Source organism: Kogia breviceps, chromosome 13, assembly GCF_026419965.1.
Source record: "Kogia breviceps isolate mKogBre1 chromosome 13, mKogBre1 haplotype 1, whole genome shotgun sequence".
NCBI classification, from domain to species: Eukaryota; Metazoa; Chordata; class Mammalia; order Artiodactyla; family Physeteridae; genus Kogia; species Kogia breviceps.
Window position 1 is genome coordinate 6828692 of NC_081322.1, and position 24756 is coordinate 6853447.

General features: G+C 39.3%; 1 protein-coding gene and 1 pseudogene across 10 annotated transcripts in view; one reads left to right on the forward strand and one right to left on the reverse strand.

Moving 5' to 3' along the window:
* Positions 1-16007, reverse strand: part of SENP6 (SUMO specific peptidase 6) — a 106352-nt gene extending 90345 nt beyond the window's left edge. The window contains exon 1 of one of the 10 annotated variants that reach the window (XM_059083066.2): positions 15282-16007. In XM_059083066.2, coding sequence (XP_058939049.1) covers positions 15282-15333 — 52 coding nt within the window. In that variant the 5' untranslated portion in view covers positions 15334-16007. The remainder of the gene's footprint in view (positions 1-15281) is intronic. The other 9 variants (XM_059083068.2, XM_059083065.2, XM_067011296.1 and 6 more) reach the window with 9 other exon arrangements.
* On the forward strand, positions 8471-9134 carry LOC131768198 (protein LSM14 homolog A pseudogene; annotated as a pseudogene).
* Positions 16008-24756: the final 8749 nt, after the last annotated feature.

Sequence of the window (24756 nt, forward strand, 5' to 3'; positions counted from 1 at the left end):
TGCTTAGCTTAAATAAAAGGGAAACGAATAACAGCAAAGATACAAGGGACAGGAGAGAGGAATTAAGATTGTTTTGTTATTGTCTGTGAAGTGGTATAATGTTATTTAAAAGTGAACTTCAATTAGCTGTAAACATATATTGCAAACATTAAAGGAACCACTAAAAAATTTAATTAAGTAAAATTGAAATGCAAAGAAAGGAGAGAAAATGGAATCATATAAAATGCTCAATTAAAAACACAAAAGGCAGAAAAAGAGTAGCAGACAAAAAAAGGAACAAAGAACAAAGGCAACAAATAGAAAATAGTAATAAAAAATACAGTAGACATTAACCCAACTATATCAATAGTCACAATCCAAAGCAGTGGGCAGGGCTTCCCTGGTGGCGCAGTGGTTGAGAGTCCGCCTGCCGATGCAGGGGACACGGGTTCGTGCCCCGGTCTGGGAAGATCCCACATGCCGTGGAGCGGCTGGGCCGTGAGCCATGGCCGCTGAGTCTGCACGTCCGGAGCCGGTGCTCCGCAACGGGAGAGGCCACAGCCGTGAGAGGCCCGCGTACCACAAAAAAAAAGAAAAAAAAAAAAAAAAAAAAAGGAATGGGCAGAATGTACGGAGTGCACTGGCAATATTAGGACTGGATTACAGAAACACAAAACTACTGTGTAGCGTTGGTGGGCTTCCTAGGCAGAAGTACATGTAAACTGTGATAGTCACATTCCTTTAAGCTATGAACATGTAAAAACTGTTTACAGCCACCTTAAGGATTCAAAAAGAATTTAATAAACTTCTAACTTCTGGATTTAAAATAAACAAAAAAAATTGAACGTCAATGTTCTAAACGCACCAAATAAAACGTAAAAATTCTCAGAATGGATCAAACAAAGAAACCCAACTACATACCCTCTGCAAGAAACCCATAAATAAAAACACATATAGATTAAAAGGACGGAGAAAGACCACGCTAACAGCAATCAAAAGAAAGCCGGAGTAGCTACATTAATTTTAGACAAAGCAGATGTCAAAGCAAGGAAAGTTATTAGGGATAAAGGGCATTTACATAATGTTAAAAAAGGGTCAATTCTTCAAGAAGATATAACAGTCCTTAACAGCAGTGTCAAATTATGTGAGACAAAAACTACTAGAAATGCAAGGAAAAATAAATGAATTCACTATCACAGTTGTAGACTGTAAACTCCTATATCAGAAATGGACAGATTCAGAAGGCAGAAAATCAGTAAGGACACAGTTAAACTTAATAATACAGTCAGTCAATTGGAGATAATTGACATCTACAGACTACTTCATCCAACAACAGAAGAATACACATTTTTCTCAAGTTCACATGAAACATTCACAAGGACCACATTCTGGGCCATAAAACACATTTTAGCAAATTTATATGACAGAAATCACACAGTGTCTATTCTGAGACCACAACAGAATTAAACTATAAGTCGAAACCAGAAAAATTAACTGGAAAAATCCCAAAATACATAGAGATTAAACAACACACTTCAAAATAACAAACAGGTCAATGAAGAAATCTCAAGATAAACTTAAAGACATTTTGGACTAAATGAAAATGAAAACACAATTTACCAAATTTGTGGGATGTAGTGAAAGCAGTGCTGAGAGAAAATTTATAGCATTTAATGCATATATTAGAAAAGAAAGACCAAGAATAAATCATCTAACCATCTTTCTTAGGAAACTAGGAAAAGAGCAATTTAAATCCAGAGTAAGCAGAAGAAAAGAATAAAAATCAGCGCAGAAATCAATGAAATTAGGAAATCAACAGAAAAATAAAATAAACTAAAAGCTGATTATTTGATAAGACTGAAAAAACCAATAACTCTCTAGCCAGGCTAAGATAAAAAGGCGAACACAAATTACTACCATGAGAAATGAAAGAGACAGACAAATATCACATGATATTGCTTATATATAGAATCTAAAAAAATGAGTCACAGATGTAGAGTCACAGATGTAGAAAACAAACCTATGGTCACCAGGGGGCAAACAGTAGGCGGAGGGATAAACTGGGAGACTGGGATTGACATATACACACTACTATATATAAAACAGAGAACTAATAAGGACCTACTATATAGCACAGGGAACTCTACTCAAAACTCTGTAACAGCCTGTATGGGAAAAGAATCTAAAAAAGAGTGGATATAGGTATATGTATTAACGGATTCGCTTTGCTGTACACTTGAAACAAGACACTATAAATCAACTACACTCCAAAAAAATTATTAAAAAAAAAAAGAAAGAAATGAGGACATCACTACAGATCCCATGGGCATTAAAAGGATAATAAAGAAATACTACCAGCAGCTCTATGCCCAAATCTGATAACCTAGATGAAATGGACCAATTCTTTGAAAGATACAAGTTGCCAAAAAAAAAAAAAAAAAACCCTCAAGAAAACAAAAAAAGAAGAAACAGACAATCTAAATAGGCCTGCATCTAGTAAAGAAACTGAATCAATAACTAATCATAATTTTCCAAAACAGAAACCACCAGGCTCAGATGGAGTCACTGGTGAATTCTACCAAACATTAAGGAAATTGTATCAATTCTCTACAATCTCTTTCAGAAGACAGAAGCAAAGGGAATACTTCCAAACTCATTCTACAAGGCCAACATTACCCTAGTACCAAAACCAGACAAAGACATAATAAGAAAACTACAGGCCAATATCTCTCATGAACACAGATTCAAAAATATTAGCAAATTGAATCCAACAATGTATAAGAAGAATTATACACCATAACTGAGTGGAATGCATCCCAGCTATGCCAAGGCTGGGTCAACATTCAAAAATCAGTTAATGTAATTCATTACATCAATAAGCTAAAAAAAGGAAAATCACAGATCACATCAATAGAAAAAGCATTTGATAAACTCCGATTCCTATTCATGATAAAAACACTCAGCAAACTAAAAAAAACATGGGAACTTCCTTAACTTCATAAAGAATACCTACAAAAACCTACAGCTACCATCATATATAATGATGAGAAATGGAAGCTTTCCAACTAAGATCAGGTACCAAGCAAGGATGACTCTTCTCATCACTCCTTTTTGTTCCATCTAATTCAATACATAAGAAAAAGAAATAAGAGAGATACAGATTGGGAAGAAAGAAAGAAAACTGTCTTTGCAGATGATATGATCGTCTAGGTAGAAAATCCAAAAGAATCACTCAAAAAAACCCTCCTGGAACTAGTAAGCAATTATAGTAAGGCTGCAGGATACAAGGTTAACACAAAACAATTAAATGCTTTCCTATATGCCAATAATGAGCAAGGTAAATGTGAAATTAAAAACACAATAACACATTAGCACCCCCCAAAATGAAATACTTAGCTATAAAGCTAAGAGAATATGTACAAAATCTTTATGATGGAAACTACAAAACTGATGAATGAAATGAAAGAAAAACTTAAAAAATGGAGAGATATTTCATGCTTATGAATGGGAAGACTCAGTACTGTCCAGATGTCAGTTCTTTCCAACTTTATCAATAAATTCAGTGTAATCGCAATCAAAGTCTTAGCAAGTTATTTAACTCAAAATGGATCACAGACCTAAATGTAAAATACAAAACTATAAAAATGCTAGAAGATAACATAGGAGAAAACCTAGATGACTCTTAGGTATGGTGATGACTCTTTAGATGAAACACCAAAGGTATAATCCATGGGGGCTTCCCTGGTGGCGCAGTGGTTGGGAGTCCGCCTGCCAATGCAGGGGACGCGGGTTTGTGCCCCGGTCCGGGAAGATCCCACTTGCCGCGGAGCGGCTGGGCCCGTGAGCCATGGCCACTGAGCCTGCACGTCTGGAGCCTGTGCTCCGCAACGGGAGAGGCCACAGCGGTGAGAGGCCTGTGTACCGGGGAAAAAAAAAAAAAAGGTATAATCCATGAAAGAAACAATTGATAAATTGGATTTCATTAAAATTAAAACCTTTTGCTCTGCCAAGAAAATTAGAAAACAAGCCAAAGATTGGGAGAAAATATTTGCAAAAAAGCCACATCTGATAAAGGACTTGATCCAAAATATACCAAGAACTCACTTAGTAATAGCCATGAAAAGACACAAAGGAACCTTAAAGCCTATTACTAAGTGAAAGAAACCAACCTGAAAAGACGATCTACTGTATGATTTCAACTAGACGACATTCTGGACAAGGCAAAACTATGGGACAGTAAAAAGATCAGTAGCTGCCAAGGTGAGGTGGGGGTGGAGGGGCTGAGGGATGAACAGGTGGCACAATGAAGATTTTTATGGCAATGAAAATACTCTGTATGACATGATAATGACAGATACAAGTCATTACACACTTATCCAAACCCACAGACTATACCACACAATGAGTGAGCCATAATGTAAACTATGGAATATGATTTGTCAGTGGAGGTTTATCAATTTACCACTCTGGTGGGAGGTGTTGATACTGGCGAAGGCTATGCAAATGTAGGGGTGGGAGGTATATGGCAAATCTCTGTACCTTCCTCTTTACTGTGAAACTAAAACTGCTCTAAAAAAAAAAAAATGAATCTTTTGCATGGTTAGAAAAAAGAAAAACAAAAACAAGTCTTCCCTGCCCAGTTTTATTGATATGTAACTGAACAGCACTGTATAAGTTCAAGGTGTACAACATTATGACTTCACTTACATATATTGTGAAATGATTACCATAATATGTTCAGTTATCATCTATCATCTCATATAAATGAAAGAAAGAAAGAAAAGAAGGAAGGAGAAAGAGAAAGAGTAAAGAGAGCAAGCTAGGGAAAGAAAGAAAAGGGAAGAGAGGGAACGGAAGGAAGGAAATGAAGGAAGAAAGTTTTTTTCCTTGTGATGAGAACTCTTAGGATTTACTCTAACAACTTCCAAATAAGCCCTATAGGAGTATTAACTATAGCCACCCATCATTTTATACATTACAACCCCAGTACTTATTTATCCTATAACTGGAAGTTTGTACCTTTTGACCACTTTCATCCAAGTCCCCTGCCTCTGGTAACCACAAATCTGATCTCTTTTCCTATGAGTCTGGGATTTTTTTTTGGTTTCGTTTTTAGCCTTGATTTTTTTTCTTTTTGTTTTTTTTTTTTTAGATTCCACACATAAGTGAGATCTGCTCTCAGGGTCCACCCATGTTGTCACAAATGGCAGGATTTCTCTCCCTTTTATGCCTGAATAATAGTCCATTGTATATACACACAACATCTTTATCCATTCTTCCATTCATGAACACTTATAGATTGTATCCATGTCTCGGCTACTGAACAGGGGGGCACAGGTACCTCTTCAACATAGTGTTTTTGTTTCCTTCAGATATATTCACATAAGTAGAACTGCTGAACCATATGGTAGTTCTACTTTTAATCTCCTGAGGAACCTCCATACTGTTTTCCATAGTGGCTGCACCAATCTACACTCCCACCAACAGAGCATGGTCACCATGGTTTCATAACAACCATTCTAACAGGTGTGAGGTGATATCTCATGGTGGTTTTGATTGGCATTTCCCTATTAGTGATGTTGAGCACCTTTTCAGGTATCTGTTGGCCATCTGTAGGTCTTCTTTGGAAAAAATGTCTATTCAAGTCCTTTGCCTATTTTTAATTGGATAATTTGGGTTTTTTGCTATTGAGTTATATGAATTCTTCATATATTTTGGATATTAACCCCTTATCAGATATATAGTTTGCAAGTATTTAATAAAGTCTTTTTTTTTTTTTTTTTTCCTTGGCCATGCTGCAGAGCATGCGGAATCTTAAGTTTCCTGACCAGGGGGAACCTGTGCCCCGTGCAGTGGAAGAGCGGAGTCTTAACCACTGGACCGTCAAGGAAGTCCCATTAATCGTCTTTTTAAAAAACTTTTTTAAATGTAAAGAAAACATAAGAAATAGATACACTACAAATAGATTTTCAAATTCTGTTACCCCAACCTGTACACCTGACTGGCACTCTCCTGCTATCATAAAAACTAAAGAAATGAACAGTGATTAGTAAAACCAAAAAAAGTAAAGTTATAATACAAGGGACCAATAAGACCAAAGAATTTCTTCTATCACAAAAAGCACAAGAATTAAGAAAAAAACAATAAATGACTACATTAAAAAAAATCTGCTCATAAAATTATTCCATGAATTTAAAAATAAGACAAGTAATAATTCTGTAAGATGTACGTTCAATAATACACATAATTCAACCAAGGTTTCCTATCCAGACTATATAAAGAACCCCAACATTCCAACAGAACAAAATGTGCAGAAAACATGAGGAATTAAGAACTGAGGAAACACACAAAATAACCCCCAAAACAAAAAGAAACTCATAGAGTATTTTACAGGCACATAGAATAGGGATTAACTCTAGGTTGGCACTCAATATTTTCTGAATATTGAATGAACAATGAACAATTTTTAAAAATATAGTAATAAAGATACTCAACCTCACTATAAACCAGAGTATTACAAATTCAAACCACCATCTGATAACCACATCAGACTGGCAAAAACTAAAACATCAGACATTACTAAGTGGGTAATGATGTGTATAAACAGGAAAACTTAAAAAGTGCTAGTGAAAGCACTTTGGAGATCAATTTGGCAATACTTAGGTGAAGCTGAAATTGCACATGACCCGATAATTCCATTGCTAAGAAATACCCTAGATCAGATGTTAGCAAAGTATGGTCCAGCCAAATCTGGCCTGCTGCTTGTTTTTATAAGGCCCATGAGCTAAGAATATGGCTTTTACATTTTTAAATGGCTAGGGGGGAAAACAAAAAATCAAACAAGACTAATGTTTCATGTTACAAGAAAATTATGTAAAATTCAAATTTCAGTGTCCAAAAAGTTTTACTGGCACACAGCCACACTCATTTGCTTATGTATTATCTGTAACTGCCTTCTTGCTAAACTGGCAGCACTGAGTAATTATGACAGACTGGAATGCAAAGGGTAAGATATTCACTATCTAGACCTTTACAGAAAAAGCTTGCTGACCTCTGCTCTAAGAGAAACACACACATGTGCACAAGGAAATGTACTCTAAAAAAAAGTTCATAGTAGCAATATGAGACGTACTATTCATAGTAGCAATGTATGTAATAGTAAAAAATCAGATACAACCTAATTCCCACAGAAAAGGAAACGCATAAATAAAAGTAGTATCTTCATATTATGACAAAGCACTAGACCTATTCTTATCAACATAATTTAATTTCTCAAACAATGCTGTAAGAATGAAAAGCAAGTTACAGAAGAATATAGTATGATATGATTTATAAAATATTCTAAACATTCAAAACAATTTGTACACATACATAGGTTCAGAGATAAGAACATAAAGTACAAATAAACGTATGGGAATGATAACTACCAAATGAAGGATGGTGGTTACCCCTGGAAAGGAGGCAGGAAGATGCAAAAAACAAAGGGTTCAGAATTTCCCTGGTGGCACAGTGGTTACATGGGTTCAAGTCCTGGTCCAGGAAGATTCATGTGCTGTGGAGCAACTAAGCCCGTGCGCCACAACTACCGAGCCTGCGCTCTAGAGCCCGGGAGCCACAACTACTGAGCCCGCATGCATAGAGCCCGTGCTCTGCAACAAGAGAAGCACCGCAATGAGAAGCCCGCGCACCACAACAAAGAGCAGCCCCCACTCGCCGTAACTAGAGAAAGCCTGCGCGCAGCAACAAAGACCCAACGCAGCCAAAAATAAATAAATTTCTTAAAAAAATTTTTTTTAGTTAAAAAAAGAAAGGGTTCAGCCCAGCTTCAACTGTATTAGTAATGTTTTCTTTAGGCTAGGAAGTAGAACATGAGTTTTTGCTATATTATACTTCATATTCCACACAGATATGAAATATTTCCTAATAATTTTTTAAACTGTCATTGATAAGGTTTTACAATAATAAAAAATAGAATTTTTTAAAAAGGATCACTGAGACAGAAGTTAACTTCTGCAACTTAGAAATATAAAAGCAGTAAAAGAAAACATAAAGAGCGAATTAAATGCAAACCTCAGGAAATCTCAATAAAGCAATGTTAGATGGCTCTGTAGTGCTTTAGGCCCGTCTTTCTCAAGAACCTGTCAAGATTCTCCAAAGGCAGTCTCGTGGAGCCCTAAGCCACCATGTTACAAGTACGGGTACCCCACTGCAGAGACCACATGAAGAGTCCTTTTGACTACATGGAGAAGGGAGGGCCCAACTTTCCATACTGGCCAGAGTCAGACATTTGAATAAAGCTGTCTTGGAGCCTCCAGGCCAGCCAAGCTACCACTGAATAACCGCCACAGGCACTTCATGAAGCAGAAAAATCACCCAGCTGAGGTGAGTTTTCTCAAATTCCTAATCTATACAACCTTCATTTTTTGATACAGGAGATAGACCAATAGACTGTCCAATACTATCTGAAGATGAAGTCTGAATATATTATATCCTTGGGAATAATATTAGACTTCTCTGTGAACCACCAAAAGCACAATATTCTTTGCCTCAGGATCCAGCTATTGTTCAGTGTTCCCTCAGTTTATCTACCTCTTCACTCCATTCAGTGGGTTTCTATGGATCTTTCGGCAGGATGCTGGCATACAGTTAATTCTGTCCAAGGCCAACAACAGGCAGCAGTTTGATGCTGCTGGTGTTGCTGGAAGCATCTTGATCTTCTATGGAATGGAAATACCAAGCAGTGGGTACCTTACCACAAAGCAATGCAGTTGGTTCTATCTTCATACAGAATACACAATCTCTAAAATATAGTTATCACAAGCACACAAAGTTCCAAAGAGAGAAAACGAATAACCTAAGAAATGATGGCGAGAGACCAGTGGCTGCGAATGTTCCTCTGCTCCGAGGAGAGGGGAGGACACCATCAAGATGGCAGGGGAACAATATTCAACGAGATGGACTGATGAGACCGTTTAATTCTGAAAGTGCAAATGCATCATTCAACACGGAGAAAATTGACAGTGTCATAATAAACTTAAATTAAAAGATGATAAACTTGAGAAACAGGTAAAGCCTATAAATGGTGAAGACAAAGAGACTCAGGAGTTGGTACTCAAACCTGTGAAGGAAATGCTGATGAAGATTTGCAGACTTAATTGCTATACTGACAAAATTAAATCAGTGTTTTTTTTATTTCCTGTGATAATACACAATGGAGACAAACCTGAACTAAAGAAGTTTAAATGCCAAAATATGGAATCCCTCCTCATCCAAACAGTTGCATAGGAATTTCAGAGGCAGAGAAGATATTAGTTTCCATGAAGACAGAGTCACCAGAGGTCATGGTGGTAAAAGGCAGTATTTTCACCATGTCTCCAAGATTTAGTGGCAGGTTCATACACAGGAGGTTGCGGAGGCAGAAAGTTTGCAGATTTTTTTTTTTAATATAGGAAAGACAGCAAGGTTATTACATAGTATGCAAACAAGTCTCGGGAAATTTCTAGCTCTTCAGGTCCTTAAAAATAGCTGGTCTTTGCAAAAATGAAAAAAGTACATTTGTTATATACTGTACACCAGCACTGTTTGTTTTTTTTCTCCCTGCTATATTTCAAAGATTGTAACGCAGTTAATGTGGGAGAAAATAACCCTCATATTTAAAACCAAGCATGAAATGTATTTGAAATAACGAAAAAAGCTCTCCCCAAACAAGGTCAGAATATGTCTCGCTGTCTTACTTTTCAAGCCTATAGTTTCAGACGGCCTCAAAGTAGTTGCTGTTAACTTGGGACAAGGCAGAATGTCCACATGTCCCAATTTGCCTAGGACTGTTCCAATTTTAGTACTGAAAGTCTGTGTCCTCAGGAGACAAGAGGTCCTAATTGCTGGTGATGGATGCAGAAGGCTCTGAGAAGTACAAAACCCTAAGGTAGCCCCATACACAGGCTAAAAGTAACCCTGTTTTTAGTGTCAAATGGATACTGCAGATCTACTTTGTTTTTTAGGTGATGTAGGCAACCATAATTTGCAGCTCACAATAATGGATCATCCGTTGTTATATCACTGCAAGTAAAGTGACCTCAGTGTACAAATGAAGTGGGTTGTAATTGTGATCAACAGTCTGCCTCTGACTTTATGGATTAACTGTTGTGTTTTGTATCAAGATAACATTTAATTTTTAACACTGTAAATAGTGGTGACCATGTTTCTAAGCGTTTAGGTAATGAAAATGAGAAAGATAACAACTCCACCATGACCCAGACGTCACTGAATGAAAGAAAAAAGGAAGGAAAAGTTCCGAACATTCTTCCTCTTTTCTTCTTATGCTTGCTTGGTTTTAGAAATTCTTGAATCAGTCCCTAATCAAAGGAAAGTTAACCAAGGACTGTTTATGCTGCTATTTATACCTTTGAAACAAATTACAAATGTGTGGTCTACTTTGTTCTGTCTTCCTTCAGCTTCCTAAACTGAAATTTTGGGATCTCGAACTGTCATTTTCAAGTTTAAGAAATACTATGACTTTGTTGAAAGTATTAAAAAACAAACCAAAAAACCCCCCAAAACAGGGAGGTATGGGAGAGGAAAGATGGCTGCATGGATTAAAGATGGCTGCAAATTCTTTCCCACTGTTCCTGCTGAGTGATGGTTCTACTTCCCCTCCTCTTGAATCTGGGCTGGCTCTGTGGCCTTCTGGCCAATCGAATGTGACAGAGGTGACACTGTATAATTTCTGAAGTTGGGCCTTAAGAGACCTGTGGCTTCAGCTTTTGCCCTCTTAGAGCGCTGCTTCATCAGTAAATGGTAACTCCCCGTACCTCCCTATTATTTTCCCGTCTCTTGTCCACCCCACCCCCAAGGTTAAATAGGTAAGAAGAATGGGAAAGCAAAGGGATACAGAAGGGAAGGAGGGAGGAAAGAAGGAAGGAAATGCTGAAGGAGGTTAAGGCTATAGGACAGGTCCCAAGCTCCAGTTCTGACTGCCCCACTTACTTGCTCTAGGTCATATAACCCCCTCTACACCTCTTGATCTCAAACAGTCAACATACTTTTGTAATGGCAACAGGAACAATTAACTTACAGAAGTCTAGATATATGGAATATATAACTTCATTCTCTGTTACCTCTCTCACTACACTAGTCAATCTAGAACATCAAGAACAATCAGCTAATACCTAGAAAAAGAAAGGTAGTAAGTGAAAGAAAACGATAAAAAACTAGAATTCAAATGAGAGAAGGCAAGCATTAAGAAGGAAAACAAAGTAGGAAACACACACACCCACACATACATACCTATGAAAGGGAAAGCAGAAAAAATGGGAGAAAAGTTGGTGAGGCAATTAGTTGGTAGAAGAAAAAAGGTAAAGGGAAAGAAAGCTAGAATGAACGAGAACAGTATAATAAAGGAAAAACAAATGAGAGAGGAGATAGACTTGCCAGAGGAGAAGAGAAGGGGGAGAATATCAAAAGAAAGGTTACAAGAACGAGCTAACTAAACCACCATCACCTTTGCCCTATACTACAAGTCTCCTAGCTGATCTTGACAACAATCTCTGCCCCTCTCTAGAGCTATTTCCGTGTGGTAGCCAATGACCTTTTCTGAAACAAACCTGATGATGTTAACCTCCAGTCTTATCTTGTACCACTCTCCTTACTAGCACCACACTGTCCTTTCAGTTCCCTAAAGGTGCCAGCCTTCCTCTATTGTATTCCCCCTGGCTGGAAAGCTCTGTCTCTCCAGCTTCCCTCTCCTATTCACCCTTCAAACTGCCCTGATTAGATCAAATTCTCATTATTACAAATAATCCCCTTTGGTTGCACTTGACATTGAAATTTTACACTTACAAGTGCGCTGATTTGATTACTGACTCCCCTCACTGGACTGGAAACCCCACGGGGAAACCGCCTTCCCTCCCGCACTGTGCCTCTCAGCACAGTACCTACAACATTACAGTTGCTCAATAAATATCCGTTGAATGAATAAACAAAAGAGAAATCTGCCAAACTAGCTATCACAGGTGGAAAAGGGGCAGAAGACAACCTTAAGTGAATAGAAGAGAAAGAAACAAATCAAAGAGGGGAAAGAAAAAATTCAATACAAGCTGTGGCCTCATTAAATTCACAATTTCAGTGTGATACTATACCAACAAAATAAAGTACAATAGTGACCAATAGGTCTCTTTTTCCCTAAAGAAGCCAGAAAAGGAAATGGAATTAGTTTTTTACTTAATATTTTATAAGAATGTAAAACATAATTTAGAAAATGGACAGCAAACAAGCACCTCAAACTTGAGATGACCAAAGCAGAGCTATTACCTTACTTCTCATTCCTCTGCCAGTCTACTCCATCTCAGTGAATGGGATCCTGCGCCCCCTGCAACACCTCAAACCAAAACCCGAGGAGTCATCTTTGATCCCTCCCTCACTCTGATCCTCCATGTGCAATGCATCGAGAAGTCCCGTAAGCTCTACATCCAAATGGATCTTCAGTCTATCCACTCCTCTTCCCCAATTGCCACTGCTACCATCCTAATCCAAGCCCGCCTATTTTTCAGACTGCTACAATATTCTCCTAACTAATACCCCTGCTTTTACTCTTGCTCTCCTTTAATTCACTCCAGGAGCAAAGCGTTTTCTAAAAAAAAAAGATAAATCGTATCATTACACTCCTTTGTCCCAAACTCTTCAATGACTTCCTACTTCTCAGAATCAAATAAAAATTCATGATCTTGCATGATCTGCTACCTCTCTTTCATATCACTCTCTTCTTTGCTTGCTACATTTCAGCCATAACGACCTCCTTTTTTTAAACAAATGGAATATTATATCATCTTGGAACCTTTAGAGACATCATGCCCTTTGCCATACTCTAGTCCCACAGTTAAGGTATTACCTTAACACATGTGTGACCTCCTCAGTAAGGCAATTCTTGACTTTAACACTATGTAAAATGGCTTTCTCATTCGGCCACTGCTCTGTATTTTTCTTCCATAGCCTTTATCACACTATTATCATCCTGTTTATTTCACTTACAACAAATAAATATGCTCCACGTACAAGAAATATGATGGTGAAAAGAGAAAGCCATTGCTTTTACGGAGCTTATATTTTAATAGGACTAAAAAACATGAAGACATAAATTTATCATGTGAAAAGTGCTACCATGAAAAATAAAACAGTTGAAGGGAAACACTGTGTGTTTGTACATGTGTGGCAGCATGACATTGTAAGTAGGTTGTCAGGACTGAGCAGATCTAACTAAAGTGAAGAGGGAAACTATGTGAAAAAAGTGGGGTAAGACTGTTTTAAATGGATTAACTTTTACTTATTTATTAAAAGTCCCTCCCACTAAAATGTAAGTCCCATAAAGGCAAGCACCCTAACTATCTTATGCACTGCTGTATTCACCTTGGTGAAGTGCCTAGTACAGAGTAGGCCACTATAAACATTTGATGGGTGAATATCTGGCAAGCTATATTGGAGTATTTTATCATTAAAAGTGTAAAGAACCAAAAGAATTAAGTACAAAATATTAAACACAAAAAAATATAAGCAGTACTAAATATCATTCCCATCTATTTCAAAAGATTCAGTACAGTACATGAAAAACTGAAATGCCTGCTCTCCCTTATGCTCATATTCTAAACAAGGTACCGTTCACTTGCTTTCTGAGAATGCTGAAGGAGACATGGTGAAACTCAAGTTTACCCCCTAGAGCAATTCACAGACCCTTAAGTTAGAATAAACTAAAAGCAACAGTTTTAAATTTCACATTGGCCCTGTATCTGTTGGCCTTATTTATGCTCCTTCTATCCTATGTTCATCACATAGCACCACCTGTAACACAAGCTGCACCACTCTCAGCCCCTGACAGGTAACCAGTCTGCCCAAACGAGAATGGAGATCGCATAAAAGAAATACGAAGTGAACCCAGAAAAACTTGCAAGCTTCCCACATCTTCTTACCACAAATCTCACATAAAACTCTCATCACTTTTAAATAAAGGCTGGTTTGCACAACAAGGTAAATTTTTGGTTTGGGCTCTGCTACGCTCCAAGGAAGAGGAATTAAGAAAATGAAGGTTTCTTTTCCCACTCAGCTCCAATAGTATCCGTTTGTTCATTAGCCTAATACTGAGTACCTACTGTGGTCCAGGCCCTGTTCCAGGTGCAGTTAATAACACTGTAAACGCGGCTTACCCATCCTTCCACACCCTCTTAGAGGACCCTGTACCACAGTGAAGCTGTACTTTCTTAATTCAGAAATGTTTCCAACTAGTTATCTTTAAAGTACTCCTCTTACCCCGTCTGAAATTCATCTTGGCATTTTATCCGAAGAGGAGTTAAATCTTTTTTTAACGGTCACTGCACAGCAGATAGACCACGCTCGTAAACCCGCTCTCCGAAACGTATCTATAAACCTAACCACCAGCACCAACGGTGAAACGCACATTCCAATTACGCAATAAACGTTGAGCGTTCCTGGTCCACGACGACAACGAATTTAGCCGTATTTTAGGGATCCTTATACGTGGGCCAAGAGCCCACGTATAATATTGTTACCCATTATCCGCAACAATAATAGATGGCTTTTCTTACTCACGACTGCCTTAGTCCGCCTGCAACAAATGTTTAACTTTTCCTCACAAGTGAATTAAAATGTAACCACTCAAACTTCGTCTATTAGCTTCGGTGACGGTCCCCAAAATGACACTGTGAATCTCGTTCTCTTTTGTTCCGATAAATTATTTTCTAAAATCTCGTTAGCAAAACACATTTCGTAAGATTACCTGATGGAGCCAGGCCTAAACTGAATGCTGGCTGCAAGAGGAAGCCTGAAGCTCCGCGAAAAAAGAAAAGACGGGGACGGGCGCATAAAAGAAGCTCAGGAAACTACCTCTCCCCTCCCTACGTGGACTGGCCCCCGATTTCACCCAGCCTTAGCGATTTGAAACTTTCCATGAACACCAAACGAGACCCGAGCGCAATCTGCTCTCATCCTTAGGCCGCCACAGAGAAACCAAAAAAAAAAAAAAAAAATGTCAAAGACACGCGTACACTCTCAAAGGACACGCACCAACTCCGGCTCCCGGCCGGTCCACCGACGCCCCCTCGGCCTCCCGGCTCCCGGCCGAGCCCCTAGCTCGCACGGACCCGGACCCAGCGCGTCCGCAGCACCTTCTCTCCCCGCCAGCGCCCCGGAGCCCCCCAAACCCAGCCGACGTCCACACCTGAATAGCCGGGAATCAGGGGCCCACATTTTCCTGTAGTTCCCCACCCCCACCCCCTCGAAGGCAGAAATTCATGTACCTTCTAGAAAAGTAATCTCCCCGGCGCTGCCGTCGCTCTTGCCAGTCGCCATCTTCCTCCTCCCACGCCGCTGCCTCCTTAATCCATGGCCCACACCGCCGCCGCGTTCGCCGGGATGAGGGGCCGCGCCGCAGGAGGGTAACCGCCGCAGGGTTGCGGGCCTAGGACTCGGTCGTCAGGCGGGCGACGCTCCCCCGGCCGAACGGGCCTACACAAAAGCAGGCCTTCTACCGGGCCTATCAGCGGGCGCGCGGCAAGACCCGCGGCCTGGGCTGCTCAGGCTCCGCCGGGCGAACGCGAGCGGCGGCGACGGCGACGGCGCTTCCCGGGCCCGGTGCCTCTCGGCCCGCGACTCCCCATCCACCGCCCGCCCAGGCCGCCCGAGAAGCTTCCCCTAGCGGCGGGCCCGCAGGAAGAGAGGCTGAGGGCGAACACACAAACACGCCTCCCTCAGTCCCGGGCCGTAAAATGGCCGCACCCGCGCGCCCCGGTCGGTGAGGTCCCCGCGACCGTCAGGCGCCCCCGGGCCCTCCGCTCCTTGCAGCAGCCGCAGCCGCCGCCGCCGCTACGGCCGTCCGCCCACCCCGCCCAGGCGCGAATGCATCAACCGAGGCCTCTGCGACTGTCCATGTGGACAGGGGTGGGTCTCCTCCGCCACCGCCTCGCGTCCGTCGCCACAGCAGCGCCAGCCGCCGCTCCTCCCCCACGGTTGCCGCTGCCGCCGCCAGGCGCCCGCCCCCGCCGCCGCCGCCGCCGCCGCCGCCGCCGCCCCTGTCGCCCCCAGCGCGGCTCCCCTTCAGGAGCCCGAGTTCGATGGCTGGCGGAGCGGGTGCGGCGCCGCACCGAGGCCCGCCGCCCGGCCCTCTGTAGCACCGGCCCAGCACGGTGCCAGCTCGGCCCGCACACGTTTGGTCCGACCTCAGGAGCGCCCGCCGAGGCCCCCATGGCAGACCTGGGCTTCCAGGCCGGGCCGGCGATGCATTCGGCTCCTGTGGCACCACGATGGCCTGAGAAACGTTCCGACTTCATAGTCCTCTGAGGAGGCCTTCGGTTTAAACCGTAGCCAACTGAAGAGAAAAGGTAGAGTGAGGTAGCGCGATCACATGTGTGGAAAATGATTTGTGGTCTTCATTCATTTTTAAAGAAGTTTTCAAAATAATTCATCAGGGAGGATTCTACAGTACCCTTTGGATGACAGTGTAAAAAAAAAAAAAAAAATCCTGTCCTTTAATGTGTCTGAGACTTCAAAGCCCCATCCCCTGTCTTCCAAGTCAGGCCTTGTAATTGCAGGTGACTATGTCATATCCGTTTTTCTTCTTTGCCTTTCTTTTTAGTTTCTTTTTTCTTTTTAATTACAAAGATGACGCGTTCATTAATGAAAATTTGGAAAATACAGAAAAGGAAAGAAGTCTTGCATAGCCCAACCACGAAACTCAACTCCTTCCTCTGTGTGGTCCTCTAATGAAATACTTTTCTTAAATCCCTCACTATCCCTCCTTAAAAAACAAAAATGTCTGCCCCATACCCGTGAAAATTCAACAGCAATTAAAGTGATACAGAAAAACTATGATTTAGTGCAATCTCTGAGGAATGAACTAACTAGTTGAATTGTCCTGTTAACCAAGGCATAGGTTGAAAAGCTTTTTGTTTAAAACTTCTTTAAAATCTTTTCCTAAAATGAACTAATAAACTTGACTGATTTAGTAAGAGTAATATAATGAATATAATTTATCATCTGCTATTTTTGTTGCTTGAGGGTATTGAGTGATCCAGTTTCACTTTTAAGTGAGAAACACATATTTTTTAAAATTATAAATTAATATACCCTCAAAATAACAAATTTCTTACAATAGTCAATTTCTACCAGGCACCATCAGTGTCCACATTTATAAATTAACAGTCGAGTTTTCAGGTGACCAGGGTTGCATTTTTACTTTCCTGGGTCTTAGGTGCTTTTGTCTTCATAGGCCCTTCCTTCATAAGAAATACATTAAAAATTTTTTTTTCACAACCATCAATATTTATTTTTTTATAAGTTCACATTCATAACCATTTTTCCCACTATGAAATTAACAGAAAAAACTTAAAGATAATACTTAAAGTTGGCAAGGATGCTGTGAGGTGAACATTCTCATTCACTGATGCTATTAATTTAAAGGAGAACCAACTACCTGGAAAGCAATTTGGCAAAAATGTATCAAGGGTTTAAAAGTCCTATTCCATTGGTCTCTATTATGTATGCATTTATAAGCAGAGCAAAAAGACAGTCTCCCAGCCCCACCTCACCCCCAAAAAGCCAAAGAGTTTAACCATGGTTATATCTTGGGGATAATAGGTAGTTTTAAATTTAGAATTATGTATATTTTTAATTTAATTTTTTAAATTGAGGTGTAGTTGATTTATAATATTAGTTCACAACACAGTGATGCAAAATTTTTGTTGATTATACTGTTTAAAGGTATTATAAGATATTGGCTATATTCCCTTTGCTGTACAATATATCCTTGTAGCTTATTTATTTTATACATAGAAGTTTTTACCTCTTGATTCCCAACCCTTATCTTGCCCCTCCTCCTTCCCTCTCCCTACTGGTAAACATTAGTTCTCTATATCAGGGGTCCCCAACCCCCCCGCCGTGGACCGGTACTGGTCCGCGGCCTGTTAGGAAGTGGGCCTCACAGCAGGAGGTGAGCGGCGGGTGAGCAAGTGAAGCTTCATCTGCCATTCCCCATCGCTTGGATTACCGCCTGAACCTTGTCCCCCACCTCCCTGTCCATGGAAATATTGTCTTCCACGAAACAAGTCCCTAGTGCCCAAAAGGTTGGGGACCACTGCTCCGTATCTGTGAAACTGTTTCTATTTTGTAATATTCATTCATTTGTTTCATTTTTTAGATTCTACATATAAGTGATACAATATTTCTCTCATTGTCTGACTTATTTCACTAAGCATAATGCCCTCCAAGTCCATCCATGTTGTTGCAAATGGCAAAATTTCATTCTTTTTCATGGCTGAGTAGTATTCCATTGTGTGTATGTGTGTACATATATATACACACACACAGTGAAACACTATATATATGATATATATGTAGTATATGTATAGATTTCCATATCCATTCATCTTCTTTATCCATTCATCTGTTTCATCTGTTGATGGACACTTAGGTTGCTTCCATACTGTGGCTATTGTAGATAATGGTGCTATGAACATTGTGGTGCATGTATCTTTTTGAGTTAGTGTTTTTATTTTCTTCAGATGTACACCCAGGAGTGGAATTGCTGGATCATGTGGTAGTTTTATTTTTAGTTTCTTTGAGAAACCTCCATACTGTTTTCCATAGCAACTGCACCAATTTACATTCTCACCAGTGATTGACAGAGATCACCTTTTCTCAGCATCCTTGATAACATTTATTTGTGATCTTTTTGATGATAGCCATTCTGGCTGGTATGAGGTGATACTGTGGTTTTGATTTGCATTTCTTTAAAATAGCGATATTGAGCATGTTTTCATGTGCTTATCAGCCATATGTATGTATCTTTGGAAAAATGTCTATTCAGGTCTTCTGCCCATTTTTTGATTGGATTGTTCGTTTTTTTGATATTGAGTTGTATGAGCTGTTTATATATTTTGGATATTAACCCCTTATTGGTCATATCATTTGCATATATGTTCACCCATTCAGTAGGCTGTCTTTTCATTTTATTGATGGTTTCCTTTGCTGTGCAAAAGCTTTTAAGTTTAATCAGGTCCATTTGTTTATTTTTGCTTTGGGTTCCTTTGCCTTAGCAGAGACAGATCCAAAAAAATATTGCTACAATTTATATCAAAGAGTATTCTGCCTGTGCTTTCTTCAAGGTGTTTTATGGTTTCCAGTCTTACATTTCAGTCTTTAATCCATTTTGAGGTTTTGGGTTTTTTTTGTATATGGTGTGGATAATGTTCTAATTTCATTCTTTTACATTTAGTTGTTCAGTTTTCCCAGTACCACTTATTGAAGAGACTGTCTTTCCCCCATTGTATATTCTTGCATCCTTTGTTGTACATTAATTGACCATAAGTGCATGGGTTTATTTCTGGATTCTAGCCTGTTCCATTGATCTATGTGTCTGTTTTTGTGTCAGTACATACTGTTTTTGATTACTGTAGCTTTGTAGTATAGTCTGAAGACAGGGGAGCATGATACCTCCAGCTTTGTTCTTCTTTCTCAAGATTGCTTTGACTCAAGTTAATTAATTTTAAAACTGCTTTGGTATCAAGATACAATCCATTCTGGATTCACTATTATATATTTATTATTATCATTATGTTAATGTTTTTCTGACTTTAGGAGGAATAATATTAAAACATTTTTCATAAGTCTATATTTTTTCCTTATTTTGAGGAATTAGGATTTACTCTCTTAACTTTCATATATAACATACAGCAGTGTTAATTATATTTATCATGTTGTATATCCCTAATACTTATTTATCTTATAACTGGAATTTTCATAAGCCTTTAAAAGTATCACAGGTCTAAGACACTGTTCCTTCTGTGCCTGTAGGATAACAGCCCTGTAGGTGATTGCTGGATCCCTTAATGTTCATTAATGGAAATGATCACATAAAAATCATGTCTAGCTTAACTCTAAGGCAAGTGCATAAGAATCATCTGGAGAGCTTATACAAAAGCTTCCTGGGCCCCATCTCAGGCCATCTAATTCAGTAGGTTTAGGTAGGGCCCATGAATTTGCATTTCTAATAAGCTCAAAGGTGATGCTGCTGCTGCTGATTTGAGAACCAGTGCTTGGAGTAATTAAGTGTTTCATTCATGCCAAGGCATTGCTCCCAGTATGATTTTCTAGGTATATTATCGAGATCTCATTAACCAACATTTACTGAACATCTACTGTTATTTTTATTTTATAAGTAGAAACTGAGACCCAATACACTAAATAACTTTTTGAGGTGACTCAGCTAGAAAAGTTTAGGGCTGAGATTTGAGCCCAGGCCCATCTAGACTCCAGAGTTCATACTCTCTTATCATTATCCTGTGGTAATGATCCCAGAGGTAGAATATAATCAGTGGTCTTAGAAGCAAACTTTGAAACATGAAATAATGCATAAAAATGGTAAAGTAATGTATTTCCTAGTTCATCATTGTTGTATTTCCTCTGTTTATTGGAGTTTGCTGATGGCTTGCTTCTTTCTGGCTCTTTATGCCTCAGTTCTTACTTCCAGTTAATAACAGCAAAACACTGTAGTAATGGCTTGCAACATAATTTCCTGAGAGTGCTGTTCTGTAATGCTGACTCCCAACTAAAGCTGATTAGGGTTTTGCATTTTTCATTAACTTCACTTTGCAATTTGAACTACTTCATCTCTTCTGCAGGCCAACAAATTTAATCTTTACAGCACAAAACAAGTACGGGTTAACTTGCGCTCAGAGTTTCAGACTTTAAACATTTTCACCTTTTGAGGTTAAAAGTCTCATTTTATAACTAGCTTTCTCATCCAGTTTTTCTTAATATTGTCTCATTATAAATATAAACACACAAGATAATTACTTTCTCTTTCTCCATCCGTGTGTGTGTGTGTGTGTGTGTGTGTGTGTATGTGTGTTTCTTATTCCTTTTCTTTCTCTGATTCTTTTTTTCCTCAAGAACATAGTCTAATACAAGTGTAGGCTATTTTCTAAAGTTGTGTTTTTCAAGAAGATGCTTTGGTGACCTCAAAGTTTACCAAATCTTTTCCCCCACCCCAGTGTAGAAGGACCACAGTGTTTTCACCAATCACACAGACATAATAAAATATGTACCAAAAGGTACATTACAAGGATAGAGAAATGATCAAAAACATTATGCAGCATCCATGTAATGAAATGCTTTGCAGCTATTTAAACCAGTGAAGTAGATCCATTTGTACTGATCAGGAAAGTATCCATGATTAATTAAAAAGAAAAAGCAAATTCCAGGCCAGTTTGATTTCATTTTTAAAAAATAAATTTATAAGTCTGTATAGCTAATCTGTGTAGCATAGGCTATTCTGGAGGAAAGAGATGAGAGGGTTAATGTGGGGGACTTTGTCTTCTTTTTTATGGAATTTTAAATAGTTTTTGAATTGTAGGTAACTTGCTTTCGTCCTAGTGTTTTTCAGTATTTTCAAATAATTTTAAGCTAACAAATAAATCTATATTTTGGGGGCATTTTCCTCAAAACTCGAAAGTTTAACAGTATTATCTTACCATTTTCATAAAAATACATGTTTTCTTGAAATAAAAATATGGTCATTGTGGACTTGCCCAGTTTGTATATTTTTCTTCATCTGTCAGGGCTTGCCCATCCTTGAAGTTTTCAAATTTTAGGTGTGAAAACAAAAGAGTTCTATAATCTTGGAAGTGGGAAAACTATTTTATATATCAGTCAGAATTGAATTCTGGACAACTGCAGTTGATTCCTCTGTTTTCTATTTCTTTATTATTATGAACATGAAAAAACGATTTATTAAAGATGTAGAACTTATATGGTGACTATTAAGCCTATAATACAGGCATGTACTACAACCTTGCTTTTGATTATTAGAAAAAAAAATAGGACTTCCCTGGTGGCGCAGTGGTTAAAAATCTGCCAGACAATGCAGGGGACGTGGGTTTGATCCCTGGTCCGGGAAGATCCCATGTGCCACAGAGCAGCTAAGCCCGTGCACCACAACTACTGAAGCCCACATGCTCTAGGGCCCATGTGCTGCAACTACTGAGCCTGCATGATGCAACTACTGAAGCCTGCATACCTAGAGCCTGTGCTCTGCAACAAAAGAAGCCACCGCAATGAGAAGCCCGCACACCACAACAAAGAGCAGCCCCCGCTCGCCACAACTAGAGAAAGCCCGTGTGCAGCAACAAAGACCCAATGCAGCCAAAAAAAAAAAGGGAAATAGTATAATATTATTAAGAATTAAAAAAAAAAAAGAATAGATACCAGCTGTTAGCCATAATGTGACAAATTGGAGATTACATTCTTATGAAATCATTTCATTTGGTTAGGAGGTTATGTCAGGCCTTTAATGAGGAATTACTTAAAGAATGTTTATGATTATCTCCTCTTGGGAAAAAGTCATAATTTAGTTTGGAATGGAATGCATTATATAGTAAATTAGAGAATATTTTATACCAGTCAGCACCTCATGTCCATGAAAGTATTTTATTTTCTACATATTACTGAACTTTGTAATCCTAAGCAAGATAGTTAGGTTTGGTTCTGTGAATGGGTCTTCACTATGCAAAGACCCTTGCCTCTTATGTAACAAAGATGGCAGAGTAGGACAAGTTCCTGCTTCTGATAGACAGAAACAGGCTAGGGTGCATTATGTAAACTCTGGACTATAGCCATAAACACCAGTGCTGAGACCCTACCTTGCCTCTCTAGCCCCTTTCCCCAGAGAGGGCTTTGTGGATGACTTATGGACAAGGCATGGTCCTGAAGGAGCCATTAACACCATGGAAGTAGCCATTTCTATCCACCCTGGGGTGACTGTGTGGACTGGAAAAGCTGTCTACCCTGAGGCCAGGCATGAAAGAACAGGGGAACAGGAAGTTGGTGCCACTTCCTTCATACCTGCTGTTGTCACTAAATCAGCTTACCTGAGAAAAATATAAGTCCCTGATCTATTTTTTAAAGTCATGTGGATAGGATAATCTGCCTTTGGTGTCTTTAATAGATTTAGAATCTGTCTGGAATATGTGGATTTTTAGAAATGAACTAGAAGTATGTGGGCTCATATCCCTAAGACATTTTAAAAATTGCTATAATTATGTAAAATCTTCTGCAGTAATACCGTAATGAGAGAAAAAGAATACTGGCCCACAGTTCAACCTGCTGCTTGATAAAGCAGTTACTCTAGTATTATTGAGATAGTTGACCCATTTATATAAAACATCATAGGAATCTCTACCTTCCCTCCAAATGGCAGAAAAATTGAACCTAATGTAAAACTAGATACAACATTTAATAGGTATTCAATAAATATTTGCTGAATTATCTTATAATTTGTCTTTTCATTTTCTGGAGCCTGGACCTATTATAGGTTTGGTAGGTTGTAGCCAAGCTTACCGGACTGGAATTTCAGTAGGCTTAGTGGTTCACTAGGAGGTGAACATTTTTTCTCATATGGTAATAGGATCAGTCCTTGAGCACTGACTTGGTCTCTCCTTTGTGACAGAACCTAGGTCTTAGCTCTCTGAGGAAAAAGAGAAGAATCAGGGAACCCTCTCCACTCATTTGTACCATTATATCTTGTTTAATCTTTGCATTTCTTTTTACTCTTTTAATAGTAAAATAAAGTGAAATCAAACTTAGTGAAGTCTAGGTCATCAGCCTCAGCAGTCTTCCAACCTAAGTGGCTTTGTGGGCATACACAAAACCTAGTATTCTGAATACCTGCTATAATCATCAGGAGATGTCTCTAACCTAATAATAGATTTTAAGCACGAGATTATAGGGAATTCCCTGATGGTCCAGTGGTTAAGACTCTCCGCTTGCACTGCCGGGGGTGTGAGTTCGATCCTTGGTCTGGGAAGTAAGATCCCACATGCCACACGAGGTGACCAAACATAAAAAACCCACCCCACTAGAGTGTAATATGATATAATTTTATCAATTAAATAATTTTCTCTTAAGTTTATAGAAGAACTTTTCCTAATCCTGTATAGCTAAATATACTCACTTTATCCTCACAATTCCAGGCAAGTCATGTATTTTGTTTTGTTTTTCTAAATAAAAAATTAGGGCTTCCCTGGTGGCGCAGGGGTTGAGAGTCCGCCTGCCGATGCAGGGGACGCGGGTTCGAGCCCCGGTCCGGGAGGATCCCACGTGCCGCGGAGCGGCTGGTCCCGTGAGCCACGGCCGCTGAGCCTGCGCGTCCGGAGCCTGTGCTCCACAACAGTGAGAGGCCCGCGTACCGAAAAAAAAAAAAAAAAAAAAAACAAATAAGTTGTGTCTTCTTCAAATTTGTGTCAATGTCACAAATATATTTTAGGGTCCTAGACCCTGAGGGTGCCTCAACAAGGTCCATTTCCACCTTGTCTCAATGGCTTTGGGGATGACCCTCGCTCCAAGTTGTGCTTGATTTGTGTAACTCAGGCTAATTTCGCTCACCCTGGCATAGTGATTGCTTCAGATAAACCTATCTAGTTCTGAAAATACACGTTGATAAAGGTGAGAGGTTCTCTTTCAAATTAAGAAAAGGATCCAAAGACCATTAACATAATCTTGACAAGTTGGCTAACTTTAGCAGTTCATATTTATTATATTAGCCTGTTTCAGCGTGTGAACTTTGTAATATAGTCCTCTTTAAACACCGTGTAGAATAAGTATATGGATTAAGGTTGGAGACAACAAAGTAGAAGTACAGAAAGAGTGAAAAATTTTGGAGAAGAAAGATCATATAAATGATGGTTTTAGCTGCAAGCAACTGGTAGCAGTCCTTTTCTTCTG